This window comes from Rhododendron vialii, chromosome 3a, assembly GCF_030253575.1.
Source record: "Rhododendron vialii isolate Sample 1 chromosome 3a, ASM3025357v1".
In the NCBI taxonomy this organism is placed as follows: Eukaryota; Viridiplantae; Streptophyta; class Magnoliopsida; order Ericales; family Ericaceae; genus Rhododendron; species Rhododendron vialii.
The window spans coordinates 1,368,444-1,386,435 of record NC_080559.1 but is presented as its reverse complement, the minus strand read 5'-3'; the positions used below and the strand labels follow the sequence as shown (position 1 = coordinate 1,386,435).

The following is a 17,992-nucleotide window of genomic DNA, read 5'->3' as shown; positions in this document are numbered from 1 at the left end:
CCCATTCAATGGATGCATGAAAAAGATATGAGCACCGCGACGTGATGGAATAATCTCTCTTTTCCGGAGAGGCCAACGACAAGTTTGCCAATGCTTTGGCAAATGATTCCGCCATCGACACGGATGCAATGCATGAATACTTGAGAGATTCATTGAAAATTTTGGTAATGCACTAATGCGACTCTTCCACAATCATATCTTCTTTTTATTTGGTTGGAGTCTATGCTAAGCAACTACATTTGTGCATAGACTAATTTTATGACGGTTGACCCAACCCAAGTAGTTGCACACTTTGATCTCCAACTTCATCTCGCCATTACAACCAATTAACGCATACTGAGTGAAAATGTGGTACCCAAAAAACAAGACTTCTTTTACACACAGATAAGGACATTTTGGACATAAATCCACATAAATTGAGGTTTTGCAGGCAAAAAAGGAGAGTGATTGGAATCCTTTTACAATGCCAAGTTACTTCCGTTTGGCCTTCCCGGATGCCTTTTTCGATACAACCTTCCTTTGTGCAGCTTCGAATTCTTCTTCGGTGGGTTCTGAAGGTCCTTCGCCTCCGCCATACTTGGAAACTATAAATGAGAAGAAGGAAACAAATTGCTCTTTCCTCTGGTTTCGACGCTGAGAAATGATTGCATATAAATCTTCAGATTCTTTCTTCGACCTGTAAAAGGATTTGCTATATGGTTAGGTTGTAAGTTGTGGTTTAATCTAGCAGGAAAGAGTAGAGGTTTGTTTAAGTTAACGACCAAATCAAAAGACTTACTTATCTCTGCGTCTTAAGGTCTCGTTTGATTCGCGGATTAAATACCTGAGATAGGACTAATTGTACCTAATCCTGAGTTATCCCACGTTTGGTTCCCAAAATGGCTATCGGAATTATTAATCCCAGGATTAATTTTATCCCTATATGGGGGTACTATATTATCCTGGGGGAGGTGGGATTACGTAGGATTAACAAAGAAGGGATTGTTTTCAAAAATATTTCAATGACATTGAGATTGATTTCAAAAAGTATTTTAAGAATTATTTTCTTTAATATTAATTTCAGAAAATGTTTTAAAAAATATTAATTTCAGAATAATGTTTTGAATTTTAAATAAAATATTTTTTTTTTTCAAAACTTTCTTATGTTTCAAAAAAGTTTTCAAAACTATTTTGTTTGAAAAATGTTTTCAAAAAAGTATTTTTTCAAAAAAAGTTTCAAAAACTAGTTTTTTTTGCTTTCCAAAAATCAATTTTCAAATTTTTTAAGAAAATAGTTTTTTTTTTTCAAAAATTAGTTCGAAAAAAACTTTTCCCAAAATTATTATTTTTTAAATGTTTCTTTTTCAAAACTTTCTTTTTTTGAAAAATGTTATTGATTTTTCTTTTTAAAAAAAATACTATTCTTTATCCCATAATTAATCCCACAAGATTATAAGACTGCAAATGTACTGAGCTGTTCGCGAACTGTTCGAAGTTCAGCTCGGTAAGAGTTCGTTCGAGTTCGACTCGTCTACTAAACGAACTAAACCTGAATCTCAATTTTAGACTCGTTCCATAAATGAGCCGAACTTGAGCTTAATAGTATTCGGCTCGGTTAAGCTCGCGAACTTGGGGTCAAAATATAATTAATAATACTTGGGGGTCTATCTATTAATATTATACATATTAAGGATATATGTATAATTTAATTTTTAATTTTTACTTTTTACTACTCAATTACACCGTGGATTCCCGATACAAAACTTCTGTGATGCTCCCAAGTGGTATGGGAGCATCATACTCCCAATGAATTACAGCCCTTGGATTGAAAATAGATAAATCACAGCCCTTAGATCAAAACCAAAAACTAAAAATAGGGTGGTTTTGTTAAAAATGAGGCAGTTTTGACCTAAAAAACAGAGGATTACTTACCACAAAACAGACAACACTTACCATTCACTAAGGCAACACTTACCATTTTTTAAGGTAGAACTTACCACACTTGTGTGGTAAGTTCTACCTTAGTGAATGGTAAGTGTTGCCTTAGTGAATGGTAAGTGTTGTCTGTAATTCATTGGGAGTATGATGCTCCCATACTACTTGGGAGCATCATAGCCTTTGCCCAACTTGATACCAATGAAACGAGGAGTCCGCTTCAGAAAAGTTAGGCTCTGTTTAAAACCTATGGAAGTAGAAGAAAAGAAAGGAAACTAAAAAAATTTCCTCAGGAGTTATTTGGTTCTTATCTAAAGAAAAGGAAAATAAAATAGAAAGAAAAAGAGAGGAAAGCTCTAGAGCATACCTGAGGAAAATGGAATATATCTGCTAGAATGTCAATAGAATATAACTTCTCTGGAAAGCTTTGATCTCTCATGCGTGAATTCTTATTTCTATTTCAAATGCTTTGAGTTTTGGCTTTTGATCTTCTAGGTGTGTTTGGATGATGGAGGTGTGTTCCATTTGTGTGTTTAGATGATGGAAGCAGCAAACTTTTGCTAAAAAAATTAATTTTCTTCCCTTTTTCCTCTTGAAGCCAAACAAGAGAAAACCATTTTCCCCATAGTTTCTTTTCATTTTCTTTCTACAATCAAACAAGAGAAAAGAATTCACTTTCTTCCCATTTTCCCTCTTTTTTTATTTTCCTTTCCACAAGTTCCAAACAAAGCCTTAGGGTTTCTCACCCGCCCGTTGCTCGCTCCGCTGCTCCTCTTTTCCGCCCCCCTCCACCGCCTCTCTCTACCACCTTCTCTCTCCAAAATAATAAAGTTGCTCCGATCTAATCCGTCCAATCGTACGAGGTATTCTTTTTGATATTACACTGTAATTGTTTGTTTCGAGTTCATGCTCCATCTGTTCGGAGATTTCTAGTTCATGCTCTTCCTCTTCATCTCTGAACTCAATTGGTCTTCTCTCCCATACTCTTATATTTTCATGATTTTGTTTTTTTCTCAATTTTATGTCATATATGCGTGAATAGTGATTTGGAATTGGAAAAAAATTCTCACGAGCCTGAACTGTGTTCGAACGAATAATTGTATTCGAGTCTGAAATCGGCTCGGCTCGGTTCGTTTAAGTCTAGCGAGCCTAAACGAGCCGAGCCCAAGCTAAAAATGTTGACGAGCCGAACTCGAACTCCATTGTCCAAGCTCGAATCAAGCCTGAGCCAAACTCGAGCCTGACCTACACCTTACCGAACTGATCCCGAATATCACAAGGTTCGGCTCGATTCGGCTTATTTACAGCCCTAATTATCACCAACTTTTTTTTTTGGTTATGTGATATAGGTAAGTAGTTGCAAGCACTTGGCATGTTCTTGTAGTTACAATTTTCTGGAGTCTCTCTCTCATGTCAGGCTCTAAAACCTTTAGTGCTTCATTCTCCAAGATAATGTGGAATACTACCCCAAGCGTAGGGCTTAACACGTCGGTTGAAGCATAATAAACCGGAAATCCGGGATCGTACCCAAGGGAATAATTATATGGCTTGGTCGGATTTGTAGATGCAAGTAAGGGCTTTCGGCTTTTAGACAGCCAACTTTGTTTTACTTTAAACGGTGGAAATAAAAGGCTAAATTAAAAACGAATTAACTAGAGAAAAGATAGGCTAGGTTTAGGAATTATTAACACTCAAGACTCGAGCTAAATCACACTCTTCACCCAATTACACAATTTAAGATTCTTGATTAAAGTTCTCAAATCGGAAGATAAAATGATTTGAGAACCAAGCTAGCTCTAGAATTCATTTGACAAATACCTCGAGCGACAGAGCTCTAAGCTTCATGTGTGGTGGGTAGGCGATGCTCCCACCTACACATGATCAAAGAGGTTAACACCTCGATAATTTGACAAACAAACCCGAACCCCACATCAATTTTCAAATCAAAGTTTAAAGCTTTATTGGGTGCAAAATGCAATTCTCGCCCGAGCCATGAGATGCTAATCACCCCATGACCTAACCCTTGAAACTACTCACTCATGTCTAGAGAGAAAAGAGCAAGCAAAAATCTACTTAACATAATTGAAATAACAAGACTAGAAGAAAATTAGAGATTAAGATAGATCGGGAGTAAAGAAACAACTTTAATTAAAGCAACAATATCAAAAACTAACTAAAGACAGAAATTAAAGTATTTAAAACTGAAAATGAAGAACACTCAAGAACAATTTGAATTGCAATGAAATCTAATCTAGATCTAGAAAAATGTACTACTTGAATCTATCTACTTGTTTGTACAAAACAATGACATAAGCTTTTATACTCCGGGGATCCACGCTTGGAATTTTCCCAAGATGCTCTGAAAATTCGCCCTTAAGTCCCTCGGCATCGATGGCAACGGCCTTAGAGTGCTCTACTATGGGGCTCGGCATCGATGTAACACAATACATCCCATCGATGCCGAGATGGATAAGAGACTGGACCACTAAGGGGCTCGACATCGATGGACCTTTTCCCTTGACATCGATGCCAAGCTCTATAGCTCGATGCTTGGCCGTCATCCTCTGACTTGGCTGCCTGCCTCTTGCCCGGGCAATTCTGGTTCTGCTCGGGCAAATCAGCTTCTGCTCGGGCAAATCTGCCATTGTCAGGTCATGACATGCCTTAAGCCTCGAAAACTCCCTTGTTTGGCGATTTACCTACAAAACAGAACTAGAACACTCTACAAGCAAACAACGTTAACAATAACTAATTAGTAATTAAATTAAACTAAAACTAGACATTCGCGCACCCTACATTACATTCTCGGGTGCTTATCATTTAGCTTTGGAATACAATCAGTGGCTTCAGAAAATAGAAGCATCTAAGAGCCAGATCGAGAAATTTAAAACTGTCTCTCAACAACTCTCATACGATACTTTGAGCCTGTGTCTCCTTCAGGAGAAAGAACAGCTTTTTGAATTCCTAAAGTCACACAGACACTTAAAGTTACTGCTGAAGCTGGAGAAGTGCGGTCTATAGGTAGACATAACTGGACGCCCCCACCACCTGGGGTAGTCAAGATGAACGCGGATGTATCTTACCATAATGCAACAGCCGAGGTGGTATTTCGTGATTGTACGGGCACATTGTTGAAAAATTATAGGGAGAGATTTAATGAATACGTCTCAACATCAGCTGAGGCCCGAATTCAAGGCGGTGCAATTTGGATTAAAGAAAGCCATCGAAGAGGGTTTCCCTCGATTGTGCATTGAGGTTGATGCTTCAGACATATATACAATGTTATAAGGGGACCGAGAGTTACGTTTTAAGGATAATCTACAGATAGATAAACTGGAGGAGTTTTCTTTGTCCCTTGTTAAACGAAAATGAGAAGCAAACAAACCAGTGAACTATTTTGCTGCTCTAGCAAGGAAGAGCCAAAGTGAGAAGATGCTTACGGTTGAAGTGTTGATTGAACGAGGTTTACCGGCTAAGAAGGCAGATCAAATTGTGTCTGATATTCAAGCAAAAAAATTGGCACAGGAAATAAGTCAGTTGGAAATGTTGGAAAAATTATGCAAGATAAAACAAAATCCCATTTCAGAATTGATTTACGAGGAAAAGAGGTTTTTACACCGTCTCAATCTTCGATACTCTTATGTTGTATAATGGACATGAGTATGTTGTGCTAAATATTTGGTGAAAATGTCACATTAAACCTTATAGCAAGGTACACTACTATAGTGTGTTTCTTGATCAGTTGAATCTCAGGAGAACTGGATGCATTATTTTCCATACAGCGTTGTTCATTTGTATATCAAAAATTAAAAGTAACCAAATCACTATTCCAGGTTCTGGGCTTGGAGAAGACAACATCTCAACAAGAAATCAAGAAAGCATGTTATAAGTTGGCATTGCGATTGCATCCTAATAAGAATCCTTGGGATGAGGTTAAAATTGATTTCCACGGCACTGACTTCCATTCTTGATGTCATTTTCACAATATATTATCTGTTTTTAGACCCTTCCTCGTTATTTATAGGCTGCAAAAGAGAAGTTTCAGCAGCTGCAGAAGGTGATCTCAATTATTGGTGATGAGGAGAAAAGGGCACTCTATGATCAGACTGGTTGTGTTGATGATGCTGTGAGTAATATCATATCCTTTTTTGTTTTAGTCCTCTTCTAGAACTAGGTGTCTTAGTTGTGTTTGTATTTTAATAAAGTGCAGGGTACTTGACTTGTTTCTACACATTTGGGAGTTGAAGAGAAGTTATTTGGACAAGTGGCATGCTTCTACGCACTTTTGTAGTTTGTGAAAAGTTATTTGGACACTTGAAAGATAATTAGAAGAATGAAGAGTAGTGAGAAGTTAGGAAGTTATTTCCTGCTCATTTTGTTTTTCTATAAATAGCCTGTTTTGGCTTCATTGTAATCTCTCCAACAAATCAAAGTCTTAATTTTGTTCTTAATTTTTGTCTTACCAACCCGCTTCTGGGTTATAATTAGGAGTAGGAGTAGGATTAACTTAATTTTCCTATTTTCAATGAGGATCCATCCTTCTTGATTGTAATTCTACCTTGAAAAAATAACAAAGTCCATTTGTTATTTTTCTTCCACTCCACCCCACTTCACTAAACCATCAATCCACTCCGCCCAATCGATGGGTCGATTCCGTTCTTGAAAATTGACGGGTGACGGTCTTCTTTTACGAGTTGATTCATCACTAATCTTGCATTTGACTTGACTGCCATTTCTCTCCGGTGAAGTCCTGAAATACGGCGTGGAACCATGGATCCGTCTTGTGGAGACATAGCTGCATTCGCTTTTATTTTTGTTGTTGGCATTGTGTAGGGGGCCGAAATATCCGAAGGTTCATGAGGTCCTGAAGGGGGATAAAGGTTCACACTGTTTGACCCATCGTCTAACTGTCTCAGTTCATCCGTAAATGGCGCAGGAGCTTCGGCGTGTTGTGTCATTAGTCATCCGAAGGATAGACGGACCCCCGTGGACTTTTCCGAACGTTGTGTGTCTTATCCGAACGTATATGTATTTGAGTTCGCTCGGTAATCTTTCCCAAACGCTCGGGATGTCCTCTTATTCGGCTATGTTGTTCTTCGGAGAGAACGTCAGATGCTCGGAGACTTTGCGTGTGTAAGAAGTGGGCTCCACCGAGTACAGGCGATTATGGAACTTTCTAGAAATATCTTTTGATAAGTAAGCTGTCCTTTCTGATATTCGAAGTGACATTTCTGAACGATGTGACCTTTCTGACATCAACCCATGTGGTTCTGTAAAACTTGGGAAGTGGTGTTCATTAAATGGCCCTGCTACAGGGCGCCATCCGAGCATTACCCGACACGTGAAAAGTAGGGCCAACTTGTCCAGCACTCTACCCCTTCGCCTATAAATAGAAGAGCATTACCACTAAGAAACTCTCTCTGGACTCCTTCACAATAGCACTCTTTCTTCTCCCCTAACATTTTTCTTACTAAACTTCTTCTTCTCTTCTCCACTTACTGACAAGTTCGTCGGAACTTCTTCCCGAAGGAACATCCCCCTCCGGTTCTGCAGGTACCGCAAGTCCAACGTCATCTCTCACTGCTCAACACACGGAGATAGCTACACAGGAAAGATCACAAAGAAAGCCGCCCCCACACATTGTTTCCCTAAATCTCTGTTGATTTCGATCGAGGGAAAAATTGGACGTAATATAATTGGATGGACGCAATCATATCCCTACAAACAAAGGTTATTTTTGTGACTGGAATCCATGACCCCAGTTTACATTGAGCATAAAAAATTATGTTGTTCAAGGAGATCAAGATGATCAACCCTGTGTGACTGGAATCCATGACCCCAGTTTACATTGAGCATAAAAAATTATGTTGTTCAAGGAGATCAAGATGATCAAAAATTATGTTGTTCGAGGAGATCAAGATGAGGCATATTTCTCAGAGAAACACTATTCAATGCTTTTGGGGCACCGTCACGTAACGTCCCAAATTCTCCTTCCACCACACATTTTGGTATGGGACCCAAACCAATGGGTGGATGAAAAGAGCCTGAGCACCACCACATGATGGAATAATCTCTTTTCTGGGAAGGCTGACGACAAGTTTGCCGACGCTTTGGCAAATGATTCCGCCATCGACACGAATGCAATGAATGAATACTTGAGAGATTCATTGAAAATTTTGGTAATGCACTAATGCGACTCTTCCACAATCATGTCTTCTTTTTATTTTGTTGGAGTCTATGCTAAGTCAACTACATTTGTGCATAGACTAATTTTATGACCGTTGACCCAACCCAAGTAGTTGCACACATTGATCTCAAACTTCGTCTCGCCATTACAACCAAATAACGGCATACTGAGTGAAAATGTTGTACCCAATAAACAAGACTTCTATTACACACAGATAAGAACATTTTGGACATAAATCCACATAAATTGAGGTTTTGCAGGCAAAAAAGGAGAGCGATTGGAATCCTTTTACAATGCCAAGTTACTTCCGTTTGGCCTTCCCGGATGCCTTTTTCGATACAACCTTCTTTTGTGCAGCTTCAAATTCTTCTTCGGTGGGTTCTGAAGGTCCTTCGCCTCCGCCGTACTTGGAAACTATAGATGAGAAGAAGGAATCAAATTGCTCTTTCCTCTGGTTTCGACGTTGAGAAATTATTGCATATAAATCTTCAGATTCTTTCTTCGACCTGTAAAAGGATTTGCTATATGGTTAGGTTGTAAGTTGTGGTTCAATCTAGCAGGAGAGGGTAGAGGTTTATTTTAGTTAACAACCAAATCAAAAGACTTACTTATCTCTCCGTCTTAAAGGACTAGTTGGAGGTTTCGTTGCAGATACTTGCTCAGCCCATTTCTGATATGCTTTGGTTGACTGCAGATCTCCTACACGAGAGAGAGAGAGAGAGAGAGAGAGAGAGAGAGAGAGAGAGAGAGAGAGAGAGAGAGAGAGAGAGAGAGAGAGAGAGAGTCAAGAAAAACATTGAATACAAAGAAAACTGCAGTAAGACCAAAACTTTTAGATGTCACCGGCACGGAGGAAATCTTATTTTCCGTGTCTTCAGAAACAAAAACAATGGAAAGCTCGAAAACATGCAATGTTCCAGAATCCATATGATTTCTTTCCCTTTAGCAGAACAATTTTCAAAAAACTGAGAACATTTTTTCGGTGATTCTAAGAAGGGGACTTTTTTTAACAAAGTTTCAGAAATAGTTCGCCAAACATGTTTATTCACATTTCATGAAAGACAGCAAAAACACAAAAAGACGGGACCGAACACCGTTGTAGAACAAACAAGGGACAACTTGCTGGATGTGCTTAAGCCGCAGGACTAAGAGTTATTCCTTTACCATATGGTATTTGGACATTTTACCATTTCCTTTTTCCAACTAACAAGGTGAATGGTCTCAAAAAAAATGATAATATGAGCCCTCGGGTTCATAAATTTCTCCAATTCATACATGTGGAACCAAACCTCATATGAGTAAAGGTAAATACAAATCCTCACCTGAAGCTATTGCCTCGTCAAGAATATCCTTGAATCGATGCGAGTCCAACTTGGGATCCGAGCAGAGCATTGAACAGAAGAGCCTGCGAAGGAAAAGAACAACATAAAGCAAAATGACAAAGCTATAGCTGTGAAGTGCAGTACTCGTATACAATGTACCTGTTCATGTGACCCTTGTACTTATTATACAACTCAATCAAATCATTCTTCTCCGAATCAGATCCTCTATAATTTGCTTCAAACTCTTCAATATCAGCTTCAGTGACCTGAAACCAATGTATATCTTGTTTATAATGTACTCAAATGAATGTAATAATACTCGAATATTACAACAGCATCTGAAAAGTAATGTGCCCAAAAAAGTTAAAGCTACCTTCTTGTACATGGTTCGGAAAAACTCCTTCAAATTGTTGACAGCCTCTCCCGAGAGGTCCTGCCATTGGGGAGAGAAAAAAGAAGCAATCAGATGCCTGGTTTTTGAATAATTAAGCGCTTAAACATTCATACTGAAAAGGAAATCAACCCATAGTGTTTAAAGAGCTTTGGAAACAGGTAGATTTCATCCCTCAGCTTCTAAAATGAGACTTTCCCAAAATCTGGATATAGTTAGGACTGTATTTAGATCAACGATCTCGGTAAGGAAAAGAAAATAGAAAAGTTGAAGGATCTATCCATAGTGAGCGGTTAGACCCTTTGCCCTTTCTGTTCCCATTTCATTTTCCTTGCACTAATCTTTGATCCAAATACAGCCTAGAAATTTGGATTGGCACCATTGCAAATTTCCTTCCAATTGCTGGTGTAATAACTTTCTGCAATGGTTAGTGTCTGTCCTTCGCACATTAAAAACATCTTCTGTCACCAAATACTATAGAAAAATAAAAACAATCAAGTTGATCCCTGGAGTGCTCAAACACAACTAAGACACCTAGTTCTAGAAGAGGACTACAACAGAAAAGGATATGATATCACTCACAGCATCATCAACACAACCAGTCTGATCATAGAGTGCCCTTTTCTCCTCATCACCAAGAATTGAGATCACCTTCTGCAGCTGCTGAAACTTCTCTTTTGCAGCCTATAAATATAACGAGGAAGGGTCTTAAAACAGATAATATATTGTGAAAATGACATCAAGAATGGAAGTCAGTGCCGTGGAAATCAATTTTAACCTCATCCCCAGGATTCTTATCAGGATGCAATCGTAATGCCAATTTATAATATGCTTTCTTGATTTCTTGTTGAGATGCTGTCTTCTCCACGCCCAGAACCTGGAATATTGATTTGGTTACTTTTACTTTCTGATATACAAAATGAACAATGCTGTACTGGAAAATAATGCTTATCCAGTACTCTTGAGATTCAACTGACCAAGAAACACACTATAGTAGTGTCCCTTGCTATAAGGTTTAATATGACATTTTCACAAAATGGACCCACATTTTAAGCTATTACTACTGACAGATTAGCATCATCTCATCATGGATCATCAGCTTATTCAACGATTCGTGAATATCACAACCAAGAAACACTATCGTGATAGAACTAAGCCAAATAGCTCATGAATTACAAGAGGTAGTATGATCAACACTTAGAAGAAGAAAAAGAAAATAAAAACAGTGCAAAAACAAATCTTCCAGAAGTTCAACGCAATGGATTCTCTAGTCCTTGGAAATATGGAAGTGACAAAATGACTGCCAAGTTAACTAAAACAACCGAAACCAACATCACCCCCACACGTACAATTAGGATAAATGATTTAACAAACCAACACACAAGAAGTACTTGATTTTCTAGTTTCAACTCTTAACGAAAGGCACACATGGTCGAATCTCATAGAGGACTTGGAAGACAAGCGCCTAAAAATACTTTCGAGTTAGGCATTGAAGTATCATCTGCTTACCACTTTTCTCCTGAAATTTTGGTTAAGGGTTATTTAGTGGAGTTTTCCAAATGATCCAGTGACACACTGTTACTGCGCATGACAGATGGCTAAAGTTGTATTCTATAACCTAGAACTTTGCTACAGATCATTACAGTCAAAGCATGCCGTTCATAAAAATAAATAATAATAATAATAATACACTGTTCAAGAAAAAAAACACAGTCAAAGCACTCTAAAACCCTGTGAATCAGTGTCGTCAAACCAACTTGGTTGTGACATATAGCAGAATATTCCTACCCTTCACTTGGTGCCCAGAAACAAAGTGGCAAGAGAAAAAGGGAACCTTGTATGTTGGTCAAAAACAGACGATTTTGAAATTATGCCCTTTTGATTGTTACAAATACCAATAGAAGTATCGCAACTACCTTTTCCAAAAACAAAGTATCCGTATTTGTTAAAGCAAGAAAAACTTGTAAATCACCCTTCAATATCGACCAAACAGTATCACTGTCACTTGAAAACTCCCTATCTTTGCTTTCTCATCTCTAAACCCATCTATGTTAGAAGTTTGCCAAATTTTCACCAAACACGGTTTTTACATAAATCAAAATCATAAAACACATAACACAAAAGAGAAGCATAACAACGACGAGGACACCCAGTTTAAATTGCACAATCATAAAAGCTCGAATGGAATTAGGTACAAAAATACAAATGAACGTAAGTGGATAACAAGTGTAAGATTTTTTTGTCACGTAAAAATGTAAAATAAGCCTGTTTGAACCTTTAGAAGAGCTTAAAGTCAGTCTTCCAACAGAAATAGAACTTGAAATACTAGATGGAACAAACGAAACTTCAAACTTCAAAAGAGTTAGCATGTTACGAGAACTCCAATATTTAGCACAAGATACTCATGTCCATTACCAAACAACAATAAGGGTATAGGACACTGCTCGGATTTGATTCAAAAGAAAATGGAAAACATCTCCCATGGATTAGGGATGGGAAATCCCTTCTTCCAAATTCCAATCGATTCAGGTGAATTTCAGGTTTTTGTGAAGCTCTAAGTTTCATGGACAACTAATATGGATATCAGGTGCCTGTGTGCCCAAGTATCGAAACCCCTTAAAATCCCAAGTCTTAAGATATCGGGTATGTATCAAACAAGTTAGATACTGTATGTGTTGGCATTGGGAACATTTAAAGACCATACATGAATAAGTTTTTCTGACATAAGATTAAACATAAAGGACACTCAACTTTAACTGTGGCAGCAGATTTGCAATAAACCTAATTTTCTGCATGAATTTCACGCTGAGTCCTACAGGATCAACGGTTTAGATTGGGAAAACAATATCCAAAACTTAATTCAACTCCCAAGAGCAAAATTCTTTGGGCCACACTCCCACAAGCAAAAGTTTGTACGGTGGGAAAGAGAGCTCCAGTCTACAGTGCGGTCATGCAATGTCGCAATCTGAGGTTGCGGGTGGTCATTCCAAAAAACTAATTATCCCAAACCTAAATTTTGCGCTCTTATACTACAAACATTGTGCATGAATTTCACGTTGAGTCCTACAAGATCAACGGTTTAGATCGGGAAAACAATATCCAAAACTTAATTCAACTCCCAAGAGCAAAATTCTTTGGGCCACACTCCCACAAGCAAAAGTTTGTTCTGCGGGGAAGAGAGCTCCAGTTTACAGTGCGGTCACACAATGTTGCAATCAGAGGTTGTGGGTGGTACTTCCAAAAAACTAATTATACCAAACCTAAATTTCGCGCTCTTATACTACAAACATTGTGATATGAAAACAGAAAGAGCAATCTATTCTAATCTATACAGGGAGAAGCAATTTTGGTGTGACCTACTTACGAAGCCCTGTCATAAAAGTAATTTCTATAATTGTCCATTCAAAAATTTAAGTATTTACAACTAGTGCCATTACAATTATGTGCAGCATAGTAATCCTTAAAAGCCACCTACCATAACCACTGCCCCACTATCCCCACCCATCCTAAAAATGTGCAAAGCCCATAGTGTTTGTCATCCCTCTAAAACACAACTGCCGTACAAAACCGTTCGATGCACGCGGGCTCGCATACTTCAGCTATTAAAGACAGTTGCGTGTCCGGAGCTGTGTTCTTTTAGACTTTTTGAAAGGAAAAAGGAGCCCAATTCCGACAGAATACGACCACAAAGCGTGGAATAAGATTAAATTGTTCAAGCAACCATTAAACAAGGAAAAAAAGAGAGTAAAGAATTAAAGAGACACCAATTATCGGGCAACCATACAGAAATCACAATTGAGTAATTAGGGCAAACAAGCACAACAATTGTCAAATGGCTTTACCTCATACAAGCTCTTCTCAGTTGAAGAAGAAGATGCGTTGACATCCTCCTGGTGCTCTTGCTCTTCCTTCTCTTCGGAAACCCTTGTTTGTTTTCTTTTCCCCATCTTAAAAGACATACAAAAGAAACAGAGAGAGAGAGAGAGAGAGAGAGAGAGAGGAGCCCGATTTCAATCTGGTGGATTTCGTGGGGGATACGTTCCCGCCATATCGCTGCTAAGCTTTACAACTTTCCCGCCTCCAAAGACGAGGTAGATCCGCTATGCCTAAAACCTTTTTTTTAAATGATTTTTGTCACTTCTTTTCTTTTTTTTAACAAGATGAGATGAGTACAAAATCAGTATAAAAGCTTGTACTTTTGCCATGAGATTTTCGGGCGATTGAATTTAAAAACATACCAAAAAAAATCACATAATTTATCAGCCAAAAATTTTTTCGACACATATTCAAAGTTAAAAGGATTTTCGCCTTTGAGGCAGAGAAAATCGGACCCCTCCATAGAGAGGATGATCCATCATGAATCATCACGATTCACCGTCAGTGTAGGGTTGTGATCTTGCCACGTCAACGTGGGCCCGTAATTTGCGTGGAGAAGTGGCAACGCCGGCGCGGCAACGCCGGCGCAAGGCCTCTAAGTCTATGACGTGCTTGGAAGTAACGAGACAGGGCCTTATTCGCCCTATGCCAGCTTTGGGCCAAAAAAAGTAGGCCCGTTTATTGATGGAGGGACTCAGACCTTGTCCCAACAAGGGCCCATCCTGCAGAGCTCAAGCACAATCTAGCCCAGACCAACGCTATGAAAAGCCCAACCCCAGTTAAGGGATTTGGGTTCGCTATCCCAAAGCCTTTATTGGAGTGAGCTAACTTTTTCATCCCTATCGGGCACCGAGAAATTTCAATATTGAGGGTGAGTTTCTCCGGTTGATTAAACAGACTAAATGGATTAAAGTCCATGTTTTCAACCGATTTCTAGGCAAGTCTTTTACTTACATACATCAATTAAAATATCATTTAGTGAAAACAACTTGACTTTTGCCGTTAATACGAAGACGGAAAATTGAGTGGAAACCCACCCGAGTATCTCTTCTTTAGAGTGAAAAAACTTGTAGCGATTAACACAACATATAGTTAACTGCGAAAAATTTCACATTAAAAGATAGTTCATTACAATTTGTGATTCCAATCTAGGTGAAGAAATTACCATTCTTGCATTTCTTAGAAATGATGGGAATGGAAGTTTGCATTCTCCTTGGGCGCCAAAAAACATACGAGTTGGAACATTCAAGAAATTAAATTTAAAAACTATTTTAAGTTTGTACTATCAGCAATTCCTGTATTGGATCAATTCATATAGAGACTAGTTGGTCCCTTAATGAGTCGGTATATTGGGTCGGATACCGAGTTATCAAAATAAAATAAAATAAAATAAACCCATGTAAAATCTAGTTCTATACAAATCTATGTGCAGGATCCATGACATGTTCAAATATTTACACCATAACGTTGAAGTTCAAATTCTTGTCAAGCCGTTGCTATGTAAAAACTAGCAGGATCATAGAATATGAGGAGAAGCAGGATCATTGAATTTGAGTAAAACCAAGGACACCATTTGTAACATTCTTTCTAGAGATCCAAACACACAACTTAAGAAAATACAACAATGTTATCTCTACCGCACAGTTTCATCGCTCTCTCAATCTCATCATTGTCTCAACAATCAATGAACTGTTCAAAACACTTTTGAGAGGTGAAAATAAATGTAGTGAGGAAACAGTAAAAGAAAGAGGGATGGGCGTAGACTTTTGATAGAACATATGCTACTGCAACTAAGTAATGGAGTAATAAAGTAAAATGGTCAGAACAGGCATTATTGGTAAACATGACAGGCAAAATTAATGGGATTGTCCCCACTTCAACAGCTACTGAAAGCAATGCCTGTTACAGTGTTACTCAAACAATAGTACTGTACTGTGTGCATTATTGCTTTCTCTAGCTTTCTTCATTGCAATAAGTGATTTTCTATTGATTATTTTAGCAGAGTACCTTTGGGTCTTTGGGCTCACCCCACCATAATAATGCCATGTCTGGTTTTGTTCACCAAAGACAAATGGCCGGGCATGCTCACAAACCAACCATTGTTGGGACTTTAGGACTTCCATCTCTAGGGAATCTTATTACCAAAGCTATATGCTAAGGATTACTTTATAAGAGTAACTACAGACAGAGAAAACCGGAATGCACATAAGCTCCACACAATGCATATAGGACCAAACACATTGGACGGTTTTCAGACACACTTGTGTCTATATTGGTACCTGTGCCTATATCGGTGTGTAACATTTTTTACTTTATAATTTGCCAAAAAAATCAACATGTCGAATCCTATTGAGTGCATAAATAATAAGGTTGTTCATGTCTCTAACAACTTAAGCTTTTAGATGAATTGATGATTAATAATCTAATATTGTATAAGAATAGACAATAGATCATATATTCGAATCTCTCTATGATTGGGTACCCCAAGACTACGTCGTTTTCCTGCACTCTTTTGTTGTAGCATTTTCCTACTAAAAGTCTATAATATTCCTTAGGCACCCATCTCGACTATGGTCTGTGGGAATATGTGTAAGCTTTTTGTTAGGAACAAAACAACATGCTTTTTTTTATTTACAAAATGCTTTCAGGAAACATTTTTAATTAGTACTTTTATCAAAATGCTTGTTATTAAAAATTAAAAATAGTCATTATTATATCCTAAAGTTTGGTCACTTTTGAGGGTTGAACACGATTACCGATTGGTTTGACATTCTAAATTTCGTATTAAAAACACTTCAAATCATAGTATAAAAATACCCTAAAAAAATAAGTGAACAAGCATAGAATAGTATGCCATTAATTTGTGCCATTCTTTTCCTGATTCCAAGACAAAACCCTGCTCAAGGTAGCAGTGAGGTCAAATACCAAAGTTTGACAAATAAATGTGCTTAAACTTTGGGAGAGATATACTAGTAACTAGCAGATTAAACTGTCTCAAACTTATGATAAGAACTTTTGTCAGTGGATTTATTTTTTAATAACTCGGTATTTGGTCCAATGGACAGGCAATTTCAGAGAGCAAATCTCACCGTCTATTAGTGGGAGGTTTGTATAACGTTGAGACAAAAATTCTGTATAGACTAATCCAACACATGAAATGGTAACACGAGAATGAAAGCCGAAAGCCACAACAAAAAGCCTACTGAACAAGTTGAATGATCATAATTAAACCTTCTTTCATAGTAAAACATACAAGTTAAAAGAGAAAAAGCGCACAGTAGTAATTGTCGCAGGCGCCAAGTCGCGTCTCGATCGCCTTATTGAGAGAGTCCATACTTTGATTTTTTTACTTTCTACTAGCTTTCTTCTTCTTTTTTTCTTTTTACTTTTTTTACTGTTATCATCAAATTCCTAATATATTGATGAAACCTTCATAGTTGTGCGAATATAAGTGTGACATTTTTTGGAGGATACATATCATGACTCGTGACTTTTTGGATTTTTTCTCTTTCTGATAAGGACATGTTGACCTTGTTTATTGACAATATTGGAATAACAAGACTTTTATAAAATTGGTGCACTTTATGCAACTTGTCTTCATCATTTGAGTTAAACTGCCACCAAGGGGAAATGATCAGTGTCATTTAAATTACTCCATCCGTCCCACTTTGTTGCGCATGTTTTCTTTTTGGGACGTCTCAAAAAATTGTCTATATCTTACAATCTATAATATTTTTTATGATTTCGAAAACTTTGTTTAAATAAATAAATTGAAATCTATCAAACAAGATCCATATTGAATATATAAAGTATTATAGATTGTGAGATATAAACAATTTTTTGGGACTTCCTAAAAAGGAAACAGGCAGAACGAAGTGGGACGGAGAGAGTACATAACTGTCGGGAATTGATTTGGTGGTTAAGATATGAAAATATATTTTTAGAAACTTGCTCTCTTTTAGAGGTTGAAAGTTCAAAACTTCTTGGGGTTCTTTAAACAATTAAACCCAATACGTGAGTGTGCAAAAGAGTATTGCATATTCGTGATTTTTAAAACTTATTTTCATTAGTGTAGTACGAAGTAGATTGAAAATGACTTGGACACATTGTCCGTCTAATGTTTGCGGGTTCTAAGTAACTCCAAAGATTTGGTCCGACGGTCAACATTTGAGATTTAAGAGTTTAGTTTTTTTCTATGGTCTTATGTTTAAAACCTCTCAAGTGCTGTCAATTCCTTTAAGACCAATTTATATAGAGCAATTGCTCCAGCTTTAATTTGGCTCATCGTTAATGGATGATGAA

At 37.6% G+C, this 17,992-nt stretch overlaps 1 protein-coding gene across 2 annotated transcripts; it reads right to left on the bottom strand.

The window, feature by feature from the left end:
• Positions 1–232: 232 nt before the first annotated feature.
• Positions 233–14,258, bottom strand: LOC131320806 (chaperone protein dnaJ 6-like). 2 transcript variants are annotated; one of them, XM_058351674.1, is made up of 8 exons: positions 13,657–14,258; positions 10,593–10,691; positions 10,397–10,498; positions 9,797–9,856; positions 9,583–9,689; positions 9,424–9,506; positions 8,710–8,800; positions 233–676 (listed from the first exon to the last, which is right to left on the bottom strand). In XM_058351674.1, the coding sequence occupies exons 1-8, from the start codon at positions 13,771–13,773 to the stop codon at positions 472–474; spliced, it is 864 nt and encodes a 287-aa protein (XP_058207657.1). In that variant the 5' UTR covers positions 13,774–14,258; the 3' UTR covers positions 233–471. The 2 variants fall into 2 exon arrangements, with proteins under 2 accessions (XP_058207657.1, XP_058207656.1); XM_058351673.1 differs by lacking the exon at positions 233–676 and adding an exon at positions 8,223–8,607.
• Between the last annotated feature and the right edge of the window lie 3,734 nt (positions 14,259–17,992).